General features: G+C 42.0%; 4 protein-coding genes and 1 long non-coding RNA gene across 5 annotated transcripts in view; 1 reads left to right on the forward strand and 4 right to left on the reverse strand.

Annotated features, from left to right (window-relative positions):
• Nucleotides 1-873, reverse strand: part of gabbr1a (gamma-aminobutyric acid (GABA) B receptor, 1a) — a 70,192-nt gene extending 69,319 nt beyond the window's left edge. The window contains exon 1 of the mRNA XM_056381065.1: nucleotides 27-873. The gene's annotated coding sequence lies outside the window, so the exon portion shown is untranslated. The remainder of the gene's footprint in view (nucleotides 1-26) is intronic.
• LOC130172378 (uncharacterized) overlaps nucleotides 1-3,058 on the forward strand; it is a 23,147-nt gene extending 20,089 nt beyond the window's left edge. Inside the window, exon 4 of the long non-coding RNA XR_008828259.1 lies at nucleotides 2,920-3,058. This is a non-coding gene — a long non-coding RNA (uncharacterized LOC130172378). The remainder of the gene's footprint in view (nucleotides 1-2,919) is intronic.
• Nucleotides 1,024-10,654, reverse strand: sh3bp5la (SH3-binding domain protein 5-like, a). Its single transcript, XM_056381067.1, has 6 exons — nucleotides 9,957-10,654; nucleotides 7,697-7,759; nucleotides 6,967-7,095; nucleotides 5,827-5,991; nucleotides 4,460-4,633; nucleotides 1,024-3,183 (listed from the first exon to the last, which is right to left on the reverse strand). Exons 1-6 carry the CDS (start codon nucleotides 10,185-10,187, stop codon nucleotides 2,638-2,640), a joined length of 1,308 nt encoding a protein of 435 aa, XP_056237042.1. The 5' UTR covers nucleotides 10,188-10,654; the 3' UTR covers nucleotides 1,024-2,637.
• A 1,241-nt stretch (nucleotides 10,655-11,895) lies between these two features.
• Nucleotides 11,896-15,612, reverse strand: mgat1a (alpha-1,3-mannosyl-glycoprotein 2-beta-N-acetylglucosaminyltransferase a). The gene is made up of 3 exons (XM_056381066.1): nucleotides 15,275-15,612; nucleotides 13,418-14,350; nucleotides 11,896-13,225 (listed from the first exon to the last, which is right to left on the reverse strand). Exons 2-3 carry the CDS (start codon nucleotides 14,048-14,050, stop codon nucleotides 12,527-12,529), a joined length of 1,332 nt encoding a protein of 443 aa, XP_056237041.1. The 5' UTR covers nucleotides 14,051-14,350; nucleotides 15,275-15,612; the 3' UTR covers nucleotides 11,896-12,526.
• Nucleotides 15,613-16,534: 922 nt separating this feature from the next.
• Nucleotides 16,535-21,412, reverse strand: rnf183 (ring finger protein 183). The gene is given in 3 exon segments (XM_056381068.1): nucleotides 16,535-17,030; nucleotides 17,125-21,304; nucleotides 21,307-21,412. Coding segments are annotated over 2 exon segments (975 nt in total). The 5' UTR covers nucleotides 21,352-21,412; the 3' UTR covers nucleotides 16,535-17,030; nucleotides 17,125-20,374.
• Nucleotides 21,413-21,710: the final 298 nt, after the last annotated feature.

Below are 21,710 nucleotides of genomic sequence, written 5' to 3' on the forward strand. Positions count from 1 at the left end.
AGCAAAGCTGTAGCATGTGTACTTACTATTAGTTTCGATGCGCTCTGTCAAGATAACAGTTCGTCCTCCGGGTTGGACCCGCCAGGGTAAAAGCCCAGTGTCGGATTATTTGGTAAAAATATGCATCTTTGCAACGATTTTTTATGGCTGTATATAATATGGCTATTAATGTGCAAGCTGCTCCGTGCGTAAACAGAATGTTACAAAAACAAATCGTATCTCATTCGGGCTGTTTCCATGTATTGCAGTTACGCATGGCAAAGGTAAGAAATGACAAAAATCCATACAAAAAATATACATGCACTATATACAAACGCATCCCCATAAACGACGAAACACCGATTCACCACACTCCCCTCCTTTTTTTTCTCTCTCTCCACCCCCCTCCCTCCTCTACAATCTTGAGCTAATTCACGACGTCATGATGGAGACGCACCGTGCGTAACAGTCCCTCGCTCACGCATTTATCTGATTTTTTTCCCCCCCAAGATGTAACGCGCTAAGGACTCGGCCAACAACAGCAAAATATCATAATGAATCTTAAGACGAGGCTTTGGATTGATGATAAGCTTGCGGATTTATCCCACCGTGAATAATTATATCACGGCAGGAAGACTAGACACGGGTGGAGGTGCAGATATGGCGCTGTGGTATTAACACTGACTACATTGTTAAGCCCCTTTCTAAAGCCCCTCGCAGCTTAAGTCAATGAAGCAGCAATCAGTCATTTCTGCAACACTGGTCATCTATTAAATCAAAGCCTGTGGACTTATTTTATCTCTCCTTTCCACCATTGGCCTCTGCTCCTCCTCTGTCATCTATTCTGAGATCAGCATCCTGCTTCATATTTATACATCTGCTGAATAATTGAGGGAAGGCTGCGGAAGACATAACCCCTCTGTCTCTGTCCCTCTCCCGGTATCAGGCACTCACGTCCTGTCACGTCTCTTGACAAACAAAGCTACTGTATATCCTACAACATTATAAGTAAATATGAAAATATGGGAATCAGAGGAGCCCAAGAAGTATGATCTGTTTTATTGATTATAGGTATGACAATGCATAAATTGGAAACAGTGAGGGACATTCTGACTAATTCACAAATGCCATTAAAAAGGACGAAGATCAGTTGTTAAGACACAGGTGAGGGTGAGAGGTGTTTCAGATAAACTGCGACGATAATGACTTAAGCACACAAGGTACACATGTGGGTATCCAGAACATCTGTACAACAAAATTGTCAAATATTCAAATCAGCAACACAATTGTAACTGTACATGTCAATATCTTCCAGCTTTGTAATAATTACATACATTTACAAGTCATTTCTCGACTTTCATTGTTCTGCATCATACCCTTTGACAATCAAAGTACAATATCATAAAAGAAGAAAATACGGAAATCAAAACCAAATATTAATAGCTCTTCAAGTCTCATCGGAAACGGTGCTTGGGTGAGTCGGATTATTAAAAGTCTTTTTTAAAAATCAGTACAGGGCACACACTTGCTCTTTAAATGATTCTAAACAGAACTACAGATGAGTTTACAACAAAGTACCGCTCATGCTAAATTGGTTACTGGTTCTGTGTCAAGGCACAACTTCAAATTACAACAAGGGCACAGTTTTTTTTTTAAAAAGGCAAACACAAGAGGAAATTATTTTTCTCCCAAAGAAATCTACATATTCAAATGTAAACAATATCCAAATGATACAAATTTGGGAAAGGCTTTTGCAGCAGAATACTACAGCATATGACATAAAGAAACAAAAAGAAAACATGGCTGAGCTTCATCATCATTAGCTTTAACTGTGTCAGTTTTTGTTTCAGCATATAGCCCTGAATACATGTCATAAATGTCTGTCTACATAGCTAACCAGGAGTGCATGCTGTCGGAGTGGAAACAGTCAAACGGAGTCTCTATGACCTTCAGACTCCACTTCGTCCTCTCTGCTCATCATTTCAGGAATTTTCAAAAAACGCATTCTCTCGTGCCAAAAAATAAGACAAGCGCTACTTGCAGCATGTTACAGGAAATAAATAGATGAAATGTGAATCCAAACATGCTTTCACTCTGCACTGACAGAATCGTTTTTGTCATTTTTCCCTGCTAACTAACTCGTCGAGGGTGGATGAGAGCGGGGATCTCAGAGTGTGCAGAGAGAGACCCAGTGACCTCTCTACCTTGAAGCAGTCGCTGATAAGATTCGACACGACTGGAAGGGAGGGTTTTGTTTTTTCCGGTGTCGCTGCTCAAACTTTTGATCATTCTTCGCAGTTCCTTCATGCTCAAGGAACAAATTCTACCCAGAGTTCCTCAGAGGGAGTGAATATACAATATACATATCCTGGAGGGATGTAACCTCTGTAGAGTCCAGTAGTGTTCTATCTAGGCTGCAATGTTTCCTGTGATCAGTGTCAGCTTTAGAATAATGTGTTGTCAGTCAACATAAGTGTGCTTATTTACACCAAGTATCATACACCTACAACTGCATCACTCCAGTTTTACACTTTAATTCACTGTCTTATACTTTGGTGGGTAACTATGTGTGAGGGATGTTCACCCTCATTTGTATTTTTTTTTTTTAACTCACGTTTTACTTTTGCAGTGTTTGGAGCAGTTATCTGAGTGGCAGCCTCACAAGCTGAAGCTTCGGTGGTGCTGCTTATAGAACTGCTGCTGGCGCTCTTTGGCCGTGGTTTCCGTCAGCTTGTCTCTTCTGTCTATCACTCCGCCTCTCTCTTTCTCCACCTCATCCCCCGTTACGCTCCCTACATCGCTGAGGTCCCCGAGGTGCTCGATGGAGTCATATTTCTCCAAGTCAGAAGCGATGGTCTGCAGGCTGAAGACCGAGAGGGAATCCGACCCAGCCCGCTCCCTCTCCTTTTCATTCTCCTTCTCCTTGTATTTCTCTACCAGGTCAATGGCTGCATCCACCCGATCTTTCCCAGTGGCACCGCCGCCGCAGGCCCCACCTTCTTCCTGAACTTTGACGTCGGACTCGGCTCCAACGGGGGGACTACGCCCAGCGCACACAGTGGGGCGCCCTCCCTCGGCCTGGTCCCTCCCCCTCTGAGCATGAATCTGCTCGCTGATTTGCTCCAGGTTTCGCAGGGCGATGGAGTAGCGGGTCTTCACTTTGGCTACGTGCTGCTCTAGCTGCAGCACTTTGGTCTTGTGCTCCTGGAGTCACACACAGGGCACAGCAACTTTCATTATCAATTTCAAAACTGATTTTATGCCAAACAGAAAAATGAACTACCAGTGACCTCTAGTAAATCCATAAGACACAGGGGTATATTGCAAGAGTTTGCAAACTCAGCAGCATATTTACAACTAGGGTTGGATTAACAAAAGAATTCTTATTAGTCGTGATTTTTATTTGAATGATTTAATATTGATTCTTAAAATCCTGAGATCTTGGTCTTTTTATTTAAGATGTACATCTGCACTAAATGTTCAGTTAAGGCTGCGTGATGTGTAAAATGTCTGCTTTGTGGAAACAGTGATTACAACATGCACAAAAAATTAAAAAGTAACATTGATAATAGCTGGCTATATGAGGCGCCCTGAATCACGAGTTACATATCCACAGACCCACCACAGTTTACGAGACTGTCGTGACTCACATCAATGAGAGGGACAGACAGAAACAAAAAGACTTCACACTGATCTGAGCTGTGTTTGTGTTTGCTGAAGACGTATTATCTCTGGCTACGAGATGGAGGCTGTGAAACAGTATGTGGATTCTACTTTATTCGGTCTGTCCCTGCAGGGTAACTAATACTCACTAGCAGCTGTCTGCAGATATCAGGCTGATGTGTTGTCAGCACAAACAGTGCAGATGAATTAGAGAGGCGACTTTCACTTCCTGCCCTGTCTGTGCTCACATGATCATTAAAGTGGATGTTTGTGTTTAGCTGATGCATCTGCTGCTGGCACTCCATGTGTAGCTGTGTGGGATAATATTCATTTTTTTAAAATATGCATAATGATGATAATCTTGTAAGTGGTGCAGGTTTTTTATGCACAGTCTTCAGTTGCTCTGCAATTTCCAAATAAAATAAATATTTATAACCACAAAATGTGTTTACAATTAAGCCAATGATGTGCACTTTATATAATTTCAATGCAATGAAACAGCATTGCTCACCAGTTGAATGTAGAGGAAATTTAATTTCTCATTATAAATTCCGAGAAGCACTTTAAGGAACATTGGTTTTTATCTGGTGGAACTGAAACATCAAGAGTCGAATCGAACTGAATCAAAATGAATCAATCCAGGATTTTGTGAACTGAAATTAAGTCTGGAGACTCTGGACATTAGCACTGACATCCAGCCCTATTTACAACTTGACCACACAAACAGAACCAAACTGTCCTTGTGAGAATGATAGACTGGAAGTAACAGAGTGCAGGACGCTCTGCACGGAAGATCTCCTATCTACGGTTGCATTACCTCCAGTATGTGGTTGAACTGGGCCTTGAGCTCAAAGTAAGGCTTGGACTTCAGGATGACTCTTTTGAGAGACTTTTGCAGCATCTGAACACGAGCCTCAGCTTCCTGACAGGCGTGTGTGACGCGCATGTGCTCCCTCTCACTGCGGAGCCGCTCCTCCTCTGCTTCGTTCACCTGTGAGGGAGACGCAGGAGCAGGGTGTTAAAACACACACACACACACACACAAAACTGAGGTTATTTTATTAAGAGTAAGTAAAACACACCAACCTTTCGTGTCATTCAAACATCCTCTCCACTAAAGTTTGTAACAAAACCAAACAGTCAGTCAGGCCTCGTATGTCCACGTCACTTCTCTAATTGTTGAAGTCAACAAGACTGTTTCTCATTTATCTAGTTCTTGTAAATATGCTAAAATAAACCTAAAGGCGATTTAACATACACTGACTAAGCTTTTTGTCTTATTCATGTCATCATCCAACCAGTGTTAGACAAACTATTTTTTTGTCCTGTGAATGTTTTCTCTCTGTAAGTCATGCAGCGTCCCATGTGAGACACCACAGAACATCCTGCACTTACAGCACGTGGTCCACCCAACCCAGGACCAGGACCGGTCTCATGTCTCATTATAAGTAGGGATGTGCACTGAAATCCAGAACCCGGGGTAATTTTAAGGTCAGCTCTCGTACTTGTAATTGATGAAGCCAGTGAGTGTCATCAGCAGTGTAATTTGTCGACATATAACTGGCCTCTCCTCTGCTCTCTGTGGGCAGGGCTTTTATTTGACTCTGCCAGTTACATTATAGTTGTCTACAGGACCCAAAGGTTATTTCATTCTTCAACACTCAAGGGTAGAAGAAACACCACCTGCACCACACAGCCAGACGTCCTGTTACAGTGAGATGGAACAAGATTTCACCCGCTGTCTATTCTGTCAACTGTAACTCATTAACAGTCAGTTTGTGAATGTGTCTGAGGCTGCCAAATATCAGTACCATTAATCTGCATTCATGTTTTTACACAAACACACACACCACACACACACACACAGACACACACACACACACACACACACACACACACACACACACACACACACACACACACACACACACACAGCAGACAGCACAGCAGAGAGGCCAAGGAGGAGATCAGACTTTCTGGCTGCGATAGCAGTCCCCCTCCCAAAGCAGCCCCTCCTTCCTCTACCAGCTGCAAAGTCAATCCATATCAGCAGAAAGAGGGAGGATCAGAATAAATCAAAAATACATTTTAAAAAAATAAAATAATAAAAGAGCTGTAGTATTGATAAAACTCCTAATTACATCCATTCCTACTGTCTTATGTCTCGCTCCTCTTTTTTATTACCTTAGAGGTTGCATGGTTGAGCATCTCCTGCCAGGTGGGATCCAGGGTGTTCTTGCCATCAGCCATCAGGCCCTGCTCTGCCACGTAGACCATCTCCCTGGCAGCTGTGTGCATAGAAACCGCTCTCTCGTAGCTCAAGGCTGCCTTCTGGGTCTCCTGCTGTGCCTACAGAGAGCAGACAAACCTTTTATGCTCCACAGAAGTGGAATATGACAAGGACACGACCCCCTGTTCTGTTAAATCCAATTACAAATCAAATCCCTGTCAAACTGTACTTGTAAATCCTATTTTTTTTTTATTTAAAATGCTCTAAGTTTGATTAAAGTAAATTGATCAGGCCAACAACAGATAAGAAAACAAATTGCTTTTCAAATACTTTTATATAAATTTGTTTACAATTTCCCAGATAAGATGGACTGCAGTTCACACCTGGCCTTAGAATGAATCATATTTCTCTTTCCTGCCCAGATTTACTTTTACATATCGAAACACAAGCTTCCCGTCTCTGAGTGCAGCCCTCCGCTGTCATCATTAGTCAACGTAATAAGGATAACACACAACTCGTCCTGGGTGCGGTGGAAACATGAAAATGATAATCGCTCCGATACAGAAAAAGTTGTGACCATCTACATCTTAATCTATGTTGTTTGCCATGGGTGAAGAAAAGGCTGTAGAGAATTTATGACGCTATATAAACACTGAAAACAACTCTGGAAAACCTTCAGCGAACCCAAGAGTGCATTTGCAGTAACACTACATTACGTATGTTGCTGTCTGGACAATGTGAGAGCTTCCCACTTCTGATCATCTCAACCCCAAGATGCATTTTAGTGCTCAACAGGAAGAAGACCAAAGGGTGTTGGTCATGCTTAATAATAATGGCCAATTACAAGGAAGTAGAACTCCTTGATCTGGTAGGGATTAAGTGTCTGGTCCAAGGACGGTTCAGTTAGCTTTGCTTATAATGAGGTTAGAACTTGGGTACCATGGTAAACTATATGCACTATATAAACTTAACTGAATGTAAATATGGTGAACTGTAAACTGACACAAAAGATTTCTTAAAGATGTTTGTCTTTTAAAGCAACAGCATTTTAAACAAATGGGACACATGTATAGACACACGTTGTTTGTCTATACCTCTTTTGCAAGGCGACGAGCTTCATAGTACGGTCTTGCTTTCTCTATGCAGCTGCCAAGCTGAGAGCTCTGAGCATTCAGCTTCCTGGCAGACTCTGTAAGGATCTTCCGGTACCCTGATCTGGCATCCTGGATGGTTAATGCATGAAAATTACAAGATTAGATTTATCTATAATGGAATGACTGATTCAGTTTCACACGGGACAATGGCTAGATGTGAGCAATCAATTCACTGAGTGTCAAACTATAAGCACAAATACATTTTCCATTTTACGAGTTCCCACTTTTATAAATGTTATGCTTAAAAGATATTGAAAACAAAATCATCATATTGATTTGCACCTTCTGGGTGGAATAACAACATAATAAAATATTTAGCAACAGAGACAGACTCAAGCAATTCCCAGGGTGGCAATAAAAAAAAGAAAAAAGAAATCACATTCACTGAAGTTTCATTGGATCTGTTCGCCATCTTTATCACTCATGTGTGGGAAGACTGAGCTCTAACAATTATTTCCATAACTACTTATTTTTGATTATATTATCTTATGATCTTAAACAAATCTCAATTTACCACACCCGAGGTCACATGATGATTCAAAACAGAGAAATCCTAAAACCTCAGTGATGGGAACAGGAGAACATTTGGCATTGTTTGCTTGATAAGTGAATAACTGTCTCAAAATAGTTGCTGATTAAATTTCTGTCAATCGAACTCATTTTTACTTACATCCAGCTGCAGTTCTAGTCTGTTGATTTCTGCACTGGCTTCATTGAGGTGCTCCAACTCTTCCTGTGGAAAAAAGAAAAACAATGCACTGATTCTATTAATGACTAGAAAAAGTAACTTTATTATATGTGGCCCTATTTAGCATATATAAGCAATATATAAACATTTAATTAATGGTTTATAGCACATTGTAATGTAGTTGTAAACAGATTTAAGTTTTTATCAATGTGGGCACACCTAAGTGGAGGCTGCTGTATAAACAGATAATGAAGGACAATTTCCTAAAAGACAGTTGTAATAATAGAAAATGGGTCTTCATTGGAGAAGTGATAATTGCCAACAAATGCTGTACATTAATAGCACTTAAAAATGTCCTTACAACTACATTATATTACATAAACTATTAATTAGTGTTCATATAGTGCTTATAAATGCCAACTAGGGGGACCTAAAGTAACATGTTGCCAATCAATTATATATTAATGTAACTCATACAGCCGGAGTGAAATTAGCTCCAGTTTGTATATCATGGAATTATCATTACAAGCAAATGTAATCAGTTTGCCATTCTTAGGGTGTAGTGATGATGCAAGAGATGCACAAACTGGAATGAAACACCTGTGATAGGTGTGTTGTGCTGCAATGGGCATTAAGGTGATATTTATACAAACTGACAAGATAATCAGTCACATCTAACAACTGAATTTGCACGGATTAAAGTACTTCTTATGAAATTATCACAAAATACAGATTTAATACAGAAATCATTAAGATGTGTTCATTCTGGCACACAGCTACCTTTGCTGTGGGGATCAACAAAGATTAATCCAGCACTACCCACCCAGGTACCGTTTGGTTTGGTTTCATTTTGTTTTGTAAGACAGCCTACACACAACACACTTGTCCAAATTTTCAAAAAGAAAAAGAGAAAAAAAACATGGCTTCAATACAACATGAAACATGCACATAAGAGGTACAGTAGAGACAATACAACACAAACCACAAGCTGCAAACAAGGTGTTATGTTGGGCTGAACAATTATTCAAAACCACTATATGGCCAAGTGCAATATCCAAATCGCAGGAGGTGTGTTAAGAAGATGTTAAGAAGTGTTAAGACATTTATGATTTGCTGCTAATTATTGACTAGCAGTTAGCAATGTTTAACCATTTTAACAATTTACAGTGTCCTAAACTTTAATGTGTTCTTTTATTAACATCAAACATGTAATGAATCATCTTTTTTTTTTAAATCTGTACAGGGTTTCTGCAGTTTTTACCAAATTATAGACTTTTTAAGAACCTTTTTAATACAATATAGAGTGCAATTTAACTCCTTTTTCACAATCACACCAGTCAAAAAAACGATAAAAACAAACAATGGCCTTTAAGTGTTTATTATGTACATGGAATTATTGACATTTATATAACATTTGTATATAACTATTATATCTATATATTGATATATATTAATTAGTAATCTCAATAAATCTCTTTAACGAGACCTGGAGCCATGTGTAGGTTACTGAACAGGCCAAGGGGCCAGAGGGGTCGGGTGGCCCTTGGACCAGAGCCTTTGTACGAAGTGACTTTAAATATTTCTTGTTTGAAAATCACAGAGTTAAGTGAAAATACTATAAAGGGGCGCCAAATTACCACAAAGAACCTAACCCTAACCCATCGACAAAGACATTAAAAAAAGACCAGAAAAAGACAACCACAAAGAGACGCCACTACAAATATTTCTGTCTCTTTCAGTACAGATGTCCTAAGTACTGGAGTGTGGGGGGCCTTTTACTTCTCTATGACCAGGGGTCAAATGTCTCATGATCGTTGATTGATAGCTGGATTAACAATTTAAAAATAAAAAATAAAAAATAGGTTTATTTAAGATATTGCTATGATTGACATTTATCAATTACGAGTGGATGAGCATCCTAGTTAGTGTCTCCTGACAGCCTGAAGTTATAACTAATGTTGATGTGTACGGCAGGCAAGAAAAAACATTCAAGGCCTTTGTAAATTAAATTCAAGACTTTTTTATATCTCCTAAAGGCCTTTGTTTGTGAGGAAACAGACTTCAGTGCTTTTCACTACCTGCAGATACAGGTGGGCCTGCTATTGTTTAAAATGTCAGAGTCAATAATCGATAATAATCAAGTCAATAGTTAATCATTAAAAAGTGGGCAATAAATATGTTCACCTAGCTTGATGGGGGTTAAATGACTAATAGAGCAAACATCAGCCGCTGGTTCTCATACCTGGATCCGGGGGTCCAGTTCCTCCTCGTAGGGACTGTGCAATTGCTCTCCCATGTTTTTTTGTTTTTCACTTTCTCCTTCCCCGCTGGTTTCCCTGTTCCCCGTCTCTAGTGTTGTTCCATTGGTTTCAGCTTTGACCTCCTCATCCCCACCAGGAATCACCTCCCTCCAGTCCCCAGTATCTGACTCCCCGGACCCGGCGGGGCTCTCCCGCAAATCGCCTGGCTCCATTCCAGGCCAGACGGTTTCGCTAGCAGCAGCGTTAGCTAAGGCTTCAGCGGCGGACGTGATGGCTAGTTTACTAACCTACGAGCCCGGTCTTTTTTAACAACGGCTGAGTATTATTAAGAAGAGGTAAATTAGAAAAGAATCCCAGCGGTGGCGAGTGTTGAGGAGTTTCCAATCTGCCATATCAAACCACACCGAAACACAAACCCCCTGAAGCTAGTCTAGCATGCTAACAGGCTAACGCCGTTGTGAGAATTTAACGGCTGTTTTACAGCAAACAAGTGAGAACAGAGATGAAACGTAAAAGGAGACCCATCACTATGTCCCCCAATACCACGCGTTTTTATCCCCATCTCTTTTCAGGTCTTCCTTACTTTAGCTAGGCTAGCTAGCTAGCGGTTTCGGTCTCACATCATCATTTCAAGTGAAGTAAACAGAAGAGCACTAGTTGTAAGAGAGACGCGCCGTTTGGACCAGGACGGCTCCCGTACGCACTGACAACACTGTCACTGTTATCAGGTGAAACAAACTTTGACTCATGGGTGTCAAATGCAAACCATGGGTTTATTATAAGAACTTATAATAGCCTACATCCATGGTGCGAACTTATACAGGTAAGTTGACATACGCCCTGATTGTCTTATTAGATGTCTATTTGGTACTGTAGTTTTCCCAATGTGTTTCCCTTAAGAAACTTTATTGTCATCTAACGCCAAACTATATGTACCAAATGGACGGTTGTTTGCAAAAGTTTGGACATATTTTGATTTTTGAAGTGAAAAGAAGCCAATACAGCCCTGGCAGCAAACCGAGCCTTTGTTCAAATGGCAATGCTTACTTTTTATTTCATGAACTTAAAAATAAATAAATAAAACTGTGTAATGTGCAAAAGTTTGGGCACCCTACTCACTCAGTAGTTACTAATCCCCCGTGTCAACTAGTAAGCACAGGGGTGGAAATATTCTGTTTGGGGTTGTGTGTTAGCCAGTGGCACAGGGAACATTACACAGAGAGAGGGAAGAATAGATCCCACTAAATATCACCAAATTCTGGATGCAACTGTCATGCTGCCAGTCGAGAAACTGAAACTGGAAAGAGGCCGGCTTCTTCAACAGTACAAAGATACAGAGCAGACATCAAAATCCACCATGAGCTCTTTCGAGAAACACAAGCTGAAGCTTTTGAAAATAGGTGGGTAGATCTTAAACATGCTGTCCATACAACAAAAATATCGCAGAGCTTGGACTGATCTGCTGGAAGAGTGGGTGAAAAATCCTGTATCAAGAATGAAACGATTTGTAGCTGCTACAAAAAGCATTTGTGAACTGTGATACCTGCCAAAGAGAGGTTACTAAGTATTGATTTAGTGGGGTGGCCAGACTCCTGCACATGCCACAAATAGTGTTTCATTTTTTTTCAAGTTCATGAAATTAAACGTAACAGTGCACTGACATTTGTGTAATTTTTAATGTGTTTGCTGGAGGAGTTGTGTTTACCTCTTTTCACTTAAAAAAAACCCCATAAGCCTGACATATTTGTTATTTTTAGGATCTGTACTAGAATTTAAAATGATGTTTGTGGGTTTGGCTGTTTGGCTGCTGCACACCCTGAGTTTGTAATATCTCCCTAAAATGATATTATTACCTGGTAACACTGTAACTGAGAACATTGTGTATAAGTGAAATAAATTAAGTAACTAATTACAAAGGAAAATTGTGTATTGTTTTTTTTTATTCCAAAAATATACAAACACATAAATGTTGCAGTTTGTAAGGTAACAAAACTGCAAGGATTACAACACTGAAGAATCATTTGACAGGAAAAACTGATTTTAATGAGCCACAAAAACAAGAATCAAATGACAGGTTATACTGCAGTTGTGACCAACACCATAAGCAACCATACCACAGATTATGATTTCATAATTATACCAGACAAACAGTTCATATAGGCTACCAGAAATTGCAAATAATTTAATCAAAAGTGGCAAATTAGGTAATTGCATTGAATGCATTAATGAATGTCATGTGCACAATTAGCATAATATAAAAATAGATCTCTGGTGAATTACAGCAGTTTTGTCTAACAATCTGTTTAGGCTGCATCCTACACTTTAAGAAAAGTTTTGGAATAATGAAAAAGACCTGAGTAGTATTGGCAAAGATCCCTACACCAGAAAGAGGGACAATCCATTCTGCATTATCAAAGACAATGAACTAGAGTACATATCATTCGAACCAAGAGAAAGTTTAAGGACATCACTCTTTGGTCTGGAATGCTCTCCCCAGTTGATATTTAGAGATTACAAAAAGGCTAGTGTACATAGGCTTTCTCCTGGATTATCAGCTCCAGGTCGGATCATACTGGGTCCATCCTGGAGGAGGGGCTAAGTAGATCCTCCTTCCTCTGGAGATGAAACTAACAACTCCTCTGTATCCGGTTCTTGGGACTCCAGACTTCAAGTCATCCATGATTCCCAGGTTTTTGGCCATCACTTTGAAACTGTCCTTACTTGAGTATTGAAGGCGGAAGGGCCCGGGTCCTTTTAGCTTCCCCTGCTTAACATCTTCATATGTAACAACGGGAGCACTGTAAACTTCCTTCTGAAAAGTTTCTCTGTACGTCTCCTCCTTCAAGTAACTCAGGTCTAACTTGGTGAAAGGCACAAATTCGGTATTCAGTTTAATATAACGCAAGTACTTGTCATAAAATTGACCCAGACTCACACCTTGCCGGCCAAACGTTAAAGTCCGTGAGATCTCTGGGCGGATACAGGCACGGTTGCGGCGCTGCTCTGGCTGACGCATCCAGTCGTCCCAGAACGAAGCAGGCCACTTTGGCTCCAACTCCTCCCACATCTCCCTGAGTAGCATCCACCCTAGACCAGGAAAGAAGTCTGTCCGGTAGAGCAGGTTAGCCTTGCCAGGATCCACATAGCCATCCCTGCCATTGTCATTCCAGGCTGACACACACCAGAGACTGGGGTCGGATTTCAGGAGTGACAGCGAGGCTCGGAAGTACTCAAAGAAGTCTGGCGCCACCTGGAGTAGCAGAAGAATAATTCAGTTTTTGTGACATGCCAACAAGTGAAATCAATTGTTTTAAGGATATGACAACTTATCAGCTGTAAAATATGGAACATATGCAATGTTAATCTACTTATTTATTAATGGGCTTTCATGTATAAGCATTAACTGAAGCAATTCAGTGACAGTAAGTGCCAATACAATTACCTCCAAGTCATCCTCTACGATCACAACAGAGGAGTGAGAAAGGGTCTTGAGCACTTGGTTGAGAGCCCAGTGGTAATGCCTGGAGATTTTGTAGTAACCCTGAAACTTCTTGTGCTCTGGCCGCACAGCGATGTCCGACAGGTCCGGCTGTTTCAGGTGAGTTACTTGATTTCCATAAGAACGGATCACCTCAGCAGTTTCGGCGTGTCCACAGTCCTGACTCACTATGATTGGGTAAAGCTCTGCTGAAGGACGGTGCTGCAGGAGTTTGTCCAGGCAGCGCCTCACAGTGACCCGGTTACAGGCGATAACCAGGATAGGAATGACAGGCTCATGGGGGACCTGGACCTTCGGTTTGTTTCTGTTTGATGGCTCCCACAGTGACTGGTGACTCTGGATCTGGATCAGGATTTCTTTCTGCAGTTCAAGCTCTGCTTCGAATGCGTCTGCCATTCGGAGCACATCTCCCACCACATCATTAGGAGGATTTTGAGCCTCTTCCCCCTGCTCTTGGCCAGGCTCACCCGGCTGCCCAGGTGGGGGTCTGCCCCACAGCAGAAGCACCAGTATGGCGTTCCAGGTGATAAACAGGAACGTACCACAAAGAATGAGGGAGCCTCTCTTGCGGAGCATGGCCCAGAAACTCAAAGAGAGGGAGGGGGGTCAGGAGGACAGGGTCTGAATAGAAAGACTTGTCCTTGTTACAGACAATAGGAATGGGATACGGGATGGGCAGCCTGTGTAACATCACAAGTGCATGATCAGAGACGTGGAGTCGCACCTTGTTGGCTCACTGTGCAGTTACTAAAGTTATAAGGACACAACACAGTGTCAATGAAGGTGAGGGTGGATGAAACATGAGGAGGGGCAGAATTCATCCTGGAGTTAACTTGTGATTCTGGCAGATTCTCAGTTTTCAATATCCTCTTCCATCTGAAATAATAAGAACACAATGTACTTTGAGAAAATAAAGACTGTGGAGCTACAACAGTTAGTCAAGTAATTGATTAGTCGGTCGACTGAAAATTAATCTGCAACTATTTTTACAATCAAAGTATTTTTTTTTTTTTTTTTTTTTTAGCAAAAATAGTTTTCTCTGGTTCCAGCTTCACAAATATGAGAATTTGACACTTTTCTTTGTCATGTATGATAGTAAACTGAATGTCTTTGCATTCTGGACTGTGGGTTGAACAAAACAAGCCATCAGAGGATGTAATCCTAGACTCTGGGAAATTGCAATGTGCATGTTCACTATATCACTATAAATTATCTTCTGCATTAACAGTTAAATCTATGAAAGGTCAAAAAAGAAAAAGTTAAAAAAGTTCATCTCATCTTCACTGGATCCAAGTTGAAGTGTCCAAATGTCTTATTTTGTTTGATCACAAGACCAAAGACTGAAAGACAGAAGTTTATAATAATATATGACAAAGGGAAACAACCGTTTGAGAAGCTAGAACCTAATATGTGTATAATGGAGAAAATGATCATGCAAATAATAAATACGTGTCGCAGCCCTGAACGACTGCTGTAGATAATGACTACAGAGCGGAGATAACACAACACCATATACATGAAACCTGGAAATCAGACAAGCATGTGATCGTTTCCATTTGGTGGGAAGTTCATGTGAACCGGAGTGATGAATCACCCAACTGTGGCTGATCGATTTCCTCCTCTCACCTGTAGCTGCCTCACCAAAGCAGCCAAACCAGTTATTCTGATTTTTCAACAACAACAAAAAAAAACCAAGAAAAGAACAGAACTACACTATAAACGGTGGGTTTCGACTCCCTGCTGTTGGACAGATGTAAATACTGAAGGTTGAGGAGGCGCGTGCTGGAAATTAGCCCTCACCGTGACAGTGCGACCACTTCTCCCTCCTGCTGCCATTTCTTCCCCCGTTCCTTCGGTGACAACCGGCAAAAGTTGAACGGCAGGAACCGTCAGCTCGGGTGGAGTCGGTGTGAAAAATGACCTCTCGCTAGTTTTCCGCCCACTGAGGCAACTTAACCCCCGCTGTAGTTTGTCTTGTTTGCCTGGAAGAGGAGGAGGAGGAGGAGGAGGAGGAGAAAAAGTAACACGACGACTTCCTGGGTAGAGTCAGAGAGGGGAAGTCCCGCCCCAACTGTCACCTTGAGGAATGACGCGACGCTTTGACGCGTGATCCGTCCGGTGCCGATCATTACAAGATCTTTATGAAGGTTTCTGCTCCGACATGTTGGACTGAAGAGACGGGAGGGCAGGAAAAGGGAAGGAGGGGTGGATGGTGATTAAATATAGACCTAGTTACTGTAACAATATCCCCTTTTCTCTGGCTTGGCTGCAGAGATATATACGCATGCAATTTGCATATGGGAAGAAAGGCAAATGTATATTGCTTCCTCTAACTACCTGATAACAAAGAGACAATATAACGGTGTTAAAGAGGGGTTTGTTTCTTTTTTTTTTCAAGGTAAAAGCAAATTACATATTTAAAAAGTCTACATGTAACTACAGCTATCAAATAAATGCAGTGGAGTAAAAAGGACAGTGTTTCCATCTAAAATGTCGACGTATGACATAAATGGATAAGTTATGTATTCCTAGGCCTACTTAAAAAAATAGGCAACTCAAGCGTGTTAATATATATTAAATTAATGGATTGTTGTTAATGTAGAAGTAACGATGGACCATTATGAGATGGAGCTAATGTGTTTATCATTGGTTAATATAATCTATAACTAATTTAACTAATATAATATTATTCTGTACAGTAACCAGGAAATGCAGCTGTCACGCGCTAAAAAGTTCAACCTTTCCCTCAGATATGTAATGAAGAAGTATAAAGGGGCATAAAATGGGAATCGTGACGTTAAGTATGTTAAAACTTGCGTAACTGAACTTAGGGACACTCCAGCACTGCCAATAGCCCGTTTGATAACGCAACACTGACAGGTGCTATTCTGCATCATGTGAGTACTTTTACTTGAGAATCCTTGAAGTACATTTGCTGAAAACACTTCTGCCACTTTTACTAATGTGAAAGATCTGAATTACTTCTTCCGACACCGTATTTCAGTGATCACAGTCACGACTTTCATAATCCTGAAAACTGGTGGATTTATGTAAGTGACCTTGCACTGGCACTGGATATTTATTAGGCTCTATATTTTTAGGCCAACACATTTAACAGTTTAAGACAAGAATAAGCACATTTTGTTTTACAGTTTTTACTCAGACTTGATTTGAATATTTACCTTTTGTGAAAGTTTATATCCTTCCAAAAGGAAATTTTATTCCACAATATATTCCACAATATACATGACATTTCTGAACTGGCTTAAGTAAAATGTGAGACTACATTCAGTACAGCTGATTTCTTACAGTATTACTCTTACATACTAAAGCAACAGCAAAAAGAAATACCCTGAAAACAACCATCAATCTTTGAGGCTATCACTGGGTTGAAGTCCAGATGTTGTGTATTGTGAAAGCCAAGTAAAGATCAATAAATAATGTTGGATCACAGTTTGGTGCTGAGGCCTTGGACGCTCTCTCAGTCAGGTCTGTCCTCTGTGATCTTCTGTCCACTGTCCTTGGAGGAGGTGCGACTGTGGATCTGTCCATTTGCCTGAAAGAGGAAATAGTTTCGTATAGTAACTAACATACTGTAAATGACATATTGTTAAAATCATCCAATCTTAAGTCTTAGCTATAACACTCACCTGCAGGGGATAGTTGTTGATGATGTTCTCATCCTGTTGGCACTGCAGATGCTTTGGCGCATCACCAGAGCAGCTGCTGCACTTCCACAACACTGCCAGCTTCAAAAACAGAAATCCTGACACCAGAGCAGTCAAAGAAAAGCAGGTGCTCTTCAAAGTTGACCAGCCCGTCAAGACGAAAGACGGTAATTGTCCTGCGTTTTCCATAAAACATGGGGACGTTATGGACACTTTCAAAACGCCAGCCGGGAATTCACTGATTTCCTTAAGAAACGCTATTGTACAGATGTGTGCAACACATGTGTCGTATTTGATCATTTGGATGATTTTAGAGCATTGATCTATCCCAGGCAGGTTAGGTGTCAGTTTGTGCGCCAGCTGACGCACCAGCGCGTTTTGGACACACGGCGCAGAGGAGTGCGCGTCCCCTGGGGAATGCAAACGTTTTGGGTAATAGAATTTATTAAATTCCCTAAATTCTTTTTTTCTGAACATTTTACCACGGACCTGGGGCGACTTATACGCTACAGTCAGTCTTCCTCCCACCGCAGCACGCTCTCCTCGGAGAAAAGCCTCCCACGCCGACGCCTGGTTTGACCGGTTGCGCTCAACTGGCGAGTCACGCATTGCCCCGCCGGCCAGGCCGAGGCTGTACACCGGGGTGGCAGGCCGCTTGGTCGGCGGATTCCGGGTCCAGAAGTTCCCCCGACACCGGAGAACAGCAGACAAGGCAGAGGCGGAGGGAGTGGAAGCCATAGTGGTTGATAATATCCACAACAGACCCTTCCTAAAGTTTCTGATGTTCAGTCTCTATCCAAACAACCCACATAATGTATAAAGGTTAATTTGCGTAAGGAGTGGATTTGGGGTGGGGGTGGGGGTGGGGGTCTTTTCTGGTCTGGTCCACCCGACCATATTTGCCTCGATACTCCTTAAGGGAGGTTCAGGGGGGTGTGTCTTTAGGCATGGGTGGAAAAAGTACTCATAACTATCCTGGTAGCCATAATTTGGAGAGTATTATAAGCGGGCCTCTGTATAACAGTATTTAAATGTTGTGGCTGGTCATGGTTGCGTTCATTTAAATGACTCTATACTGTTAATAGTTAAATCTGTAACAAAGATCTTGTTTTATGAAGAGATGACATTGTATGTTCATTTGTTGAAGTAGGCCTTCTGTACAGGTCTGAGGTACTTTACTTTTTCATTTTGATTTCTGCTATTTTCTCCTGTAACACCAACCACAGTCCAGAGGGAAATGTTTTTACTTTTTAGTTCAAATTTACTGCTAAATTTTCAGATTTTACATTTAAAAAAAATAAAAAAGACTTGATTATGCTTATAAATAAATCTTATTGTGAAAGATGAAACCAGTGGTTTGCAACCTTTTTGATTAGTGACAACACAAACAAACACAAAACAAAGTTCCTCCTCACGTGTCATTTAAATGCCTGTCGGAGGCCCAAAGAAAGAAAGAAGTCAGCATCTCCACTATTACACAAAAAAGAAAAGACACAATACAAATGTGTGTAGCACAACTTTGTCATTTCTTCTTTCTGGACCACTGATCATCTCTCGACCTCTCAGATTCAGCCTGCGACCTTTTGGAGGGGCCAGACCCGTAGGCTGGAAACCACTGGACTAAACCACCAAACTGTATAAAGCTGTAACAGCTACAAAATGCTGCATATTCATTGATGCATCAGTATTAACAATCTAATCATGTGACATACAGATATGGGGACCAACCTTTGATACTTCATTTTTTTACCTTTATGAATGCAGGATTTCCATTGTAATGGAGTATGTTTACACTGTAGTATTGGCACGATCTGATTGGCTCATATTATGCTTTTTATGTAAGATCTGAACAAATGTAGTGGAATACAAAGTACAATATTTCTCTCTGAGATTTAGTGGAGTAGGAGTGTTGTATAGTGTAAAATGGTCTTTGGGGGGTATGCAGGTGTAGCAGGTGCAGTAGTCTTGTTGTTTCTATATAAAAGCATCTTACTTTTCCAAATGTCTCTATGCAACTTTTATCCTACTGCTTTTATTTCTTAACTCTCCTTCAGGCAGCCACTGAACGCTCAGCTGCTAAAAGACTGCAGGTCGGACAGGCTTAAAATCTCACAAGGCTCATTTTTCTCTTCTGTCATTCCTGTAGTGTTTGTTGAAGACTTTCGTGAATTACTTGTTTTGTCCTCCCCACAACCCCACGTCAAAGAGTTGGATGGCATGTTTGCAGGTGATCCCGTATCTCCTCTCATTGTCAGAACTTTACAGCTGACACTCCTGAGTGAGCTGCAGAAAAAATGCTAAGAAGGTTAAAAGCCTCATGTTGCCAAACAGGTTTGTCTGCCTCAAAGCAAAGAGGCACAGCTGAGGAGAAACTCAGTATTCAAGCCAACCTCTTCAACTAGTCTGTTTACACCACTAGAGGGTATCAGGTGTCTAGAGAAGACGTGCAGGTTTCTGCAACTGGCTCAACAAATGTGCATCAGGGAAAGGGACAGGAACGTCTCACTATACTATAATCAGATAGAATATATAGAAGCAGGAATCAGAGCAGTTAAAAAGCAAGTTGGCCATTATTTAATTTCCAAATGATATTTAAAAAAAAATCCAGATTATCTTATTGAAATAGAATTGTCATCACGTGTTTTGGAAATCCTGAGGGAGGCGTTTTCAGTGTCTCAAACAATCCTTTATTTGATGATACGATGGGGAAGTCGGTTCTTACAAGGGAAAAGAGAAAATATTTACAAATATATAAATCATCTCTGGCTATGTACAGTGAGCTGGTCTATAAACACAATTTGTGAGATCTAGAAACCCTGAAGTGGTTATTGAGCTCAGACTGATGCAATCAGAAGATTTAGTGCATTTCAACATTTACAGCTTATTCAGCATTATGAGCAGTTTTCTTTTCTTTTTGTTTTTACACACAGAATCTTTTTCTGGTTTTCACAGTAATCACAAACATGCTCAGAAAAGAACACAAAGGTAACAAAAAAACAAAAAACCAAACATGCGTTTGCCCTGTTTGTGTCCGTCTGTGCCATGTTTAAAAAAATGTTGCTGTCCTTGTTTTCCTTCATTTCTTCACGTCACTGCAGGTGAACCAGCTCGAACGTTTCCCAGTGCTTAGTTCGTTTCCTTCCTTCACCATTACTCACCAAGAGGGAAAAAAGGGAGGCACAAGTATCACTGAGAACCACAACAAGTCTTTGCGTGATAGTCCCTGCCCCCTTCAGGGTGTTGTGAGTCCACCTCCGGTTACTTGGGTACCGGCGAATGTTTGGTTCTGCGTCGGAACGGGCCTCCGCTGGATCACGTTCGGTATGATCACAAAGGCCAGAATCCCCACCAGCATGAGGGCCACAGTGATGGTGATGATGGACGCCACCACGGCGTAGTAGCACTGGTCCGAGCGGAACAACCTGCGCAGGCGACCTCTCACCCTGTTCGGAGGCCTGCCCACGTCCACCACGGTGGCCGGCACTATCCCCTGCTCCACCGCACTCAGGTGGAGGTCACCACCTGCGGCCACCTGCGCATCCTGACTCTTCTTGGGCAGGGCGAGGACAGTAGACTTGGTGGGGCTGGTGGGAGGTGGGTTCTTCAGGACCAGTTTGCCCTTTCTGCGCTTGAAGCGGATGGACAGTGCCCTCTGCATGTCGGGTGGGAGTTTGCCTATGATGCCCTCATTGTTGCCCAGGCGGGGCAGGTCCTGGCCGTGGGGGAGCTCAGTCAGCTCACGACACACGGGGCAGGACAGGGCCTTGAGCTCGGGGGAGGTCACGTTGATGCGAGCGAGGCACTCCAGGCAGAAGGTGTGCCCGCACGCCAGCAGCTTCGGGGTCTTGAAGACGTTGTCGTAGGAGCAGAAGCACACAGCGCACTCAGTGTCCTCCACATCATCCTCAGGGGGCTTCACCTTCCTCCGGTCGCTGTCCCCCTCTCTCCTGTCTCGTCTCCGGGCCTCCTCGCTCCTCCCGCGCTGCCTCCTCTCTCCCTGGTGCCTGTCTCTTTCTCTCCTCCTCCCTCTATCCACCCTCTCTGAGTCGCTGCTCCTGGATCGCCTCACTTTCGGAGTGCTCGCCCTCTTCCACTGGATCTCCTTGCTGTTCTTCTCTTTCTGGCCGAGTTTGGGTTTCACGTTGGGGGCCTGTCTGGCTCCGTGGCTCTGGCTCCAGTGCTCTTCGGGCCAGTGTCTCTCCCCGTCATCGCTCATGTTGGAGGGAGGATGTTAGAGGTAGAGTGCCGGCTGGAATCTGCTTCCCAACAGAAGCTGTGGAAAATAAGGATGGGTGATGGATGAGTTTTCTCAGAAACCAGGTGAGACGGAAATGGACTGTTGGAATTCACCTGCACAGTCACCGCTGCTGTTGCATGATGATGAAGCAATAAAGCCGAACCTCTTGCTATCTAACATCTCTATTGTATTAAAATGCTGTGTTTGCTTAATAGGCTTTCCTGCACAGAAAATCGTCAGCAAACACATCTGTAATGAGGAACTGCAGAACTGGAGGCGCTACAGAAGGATTTTAGTGCATGAGGATTTTATGATCCTGCTGTGTTAATGG

Source organism: Seriola aureovittata, chromosome 7, assembly GCF_021018895.1.
Source record: "Seriola aureovittata isolate HTS-2021-v1 ecotype China chromosome 7, ASM2101889v1, whole genome shotgun sequence".
Lineage (NCBI taxonomy): Eukaryota > Metazoa > Chordata > Actinopteri > Carangiformes > Carangidae > Seriola > Seriola aureovittata.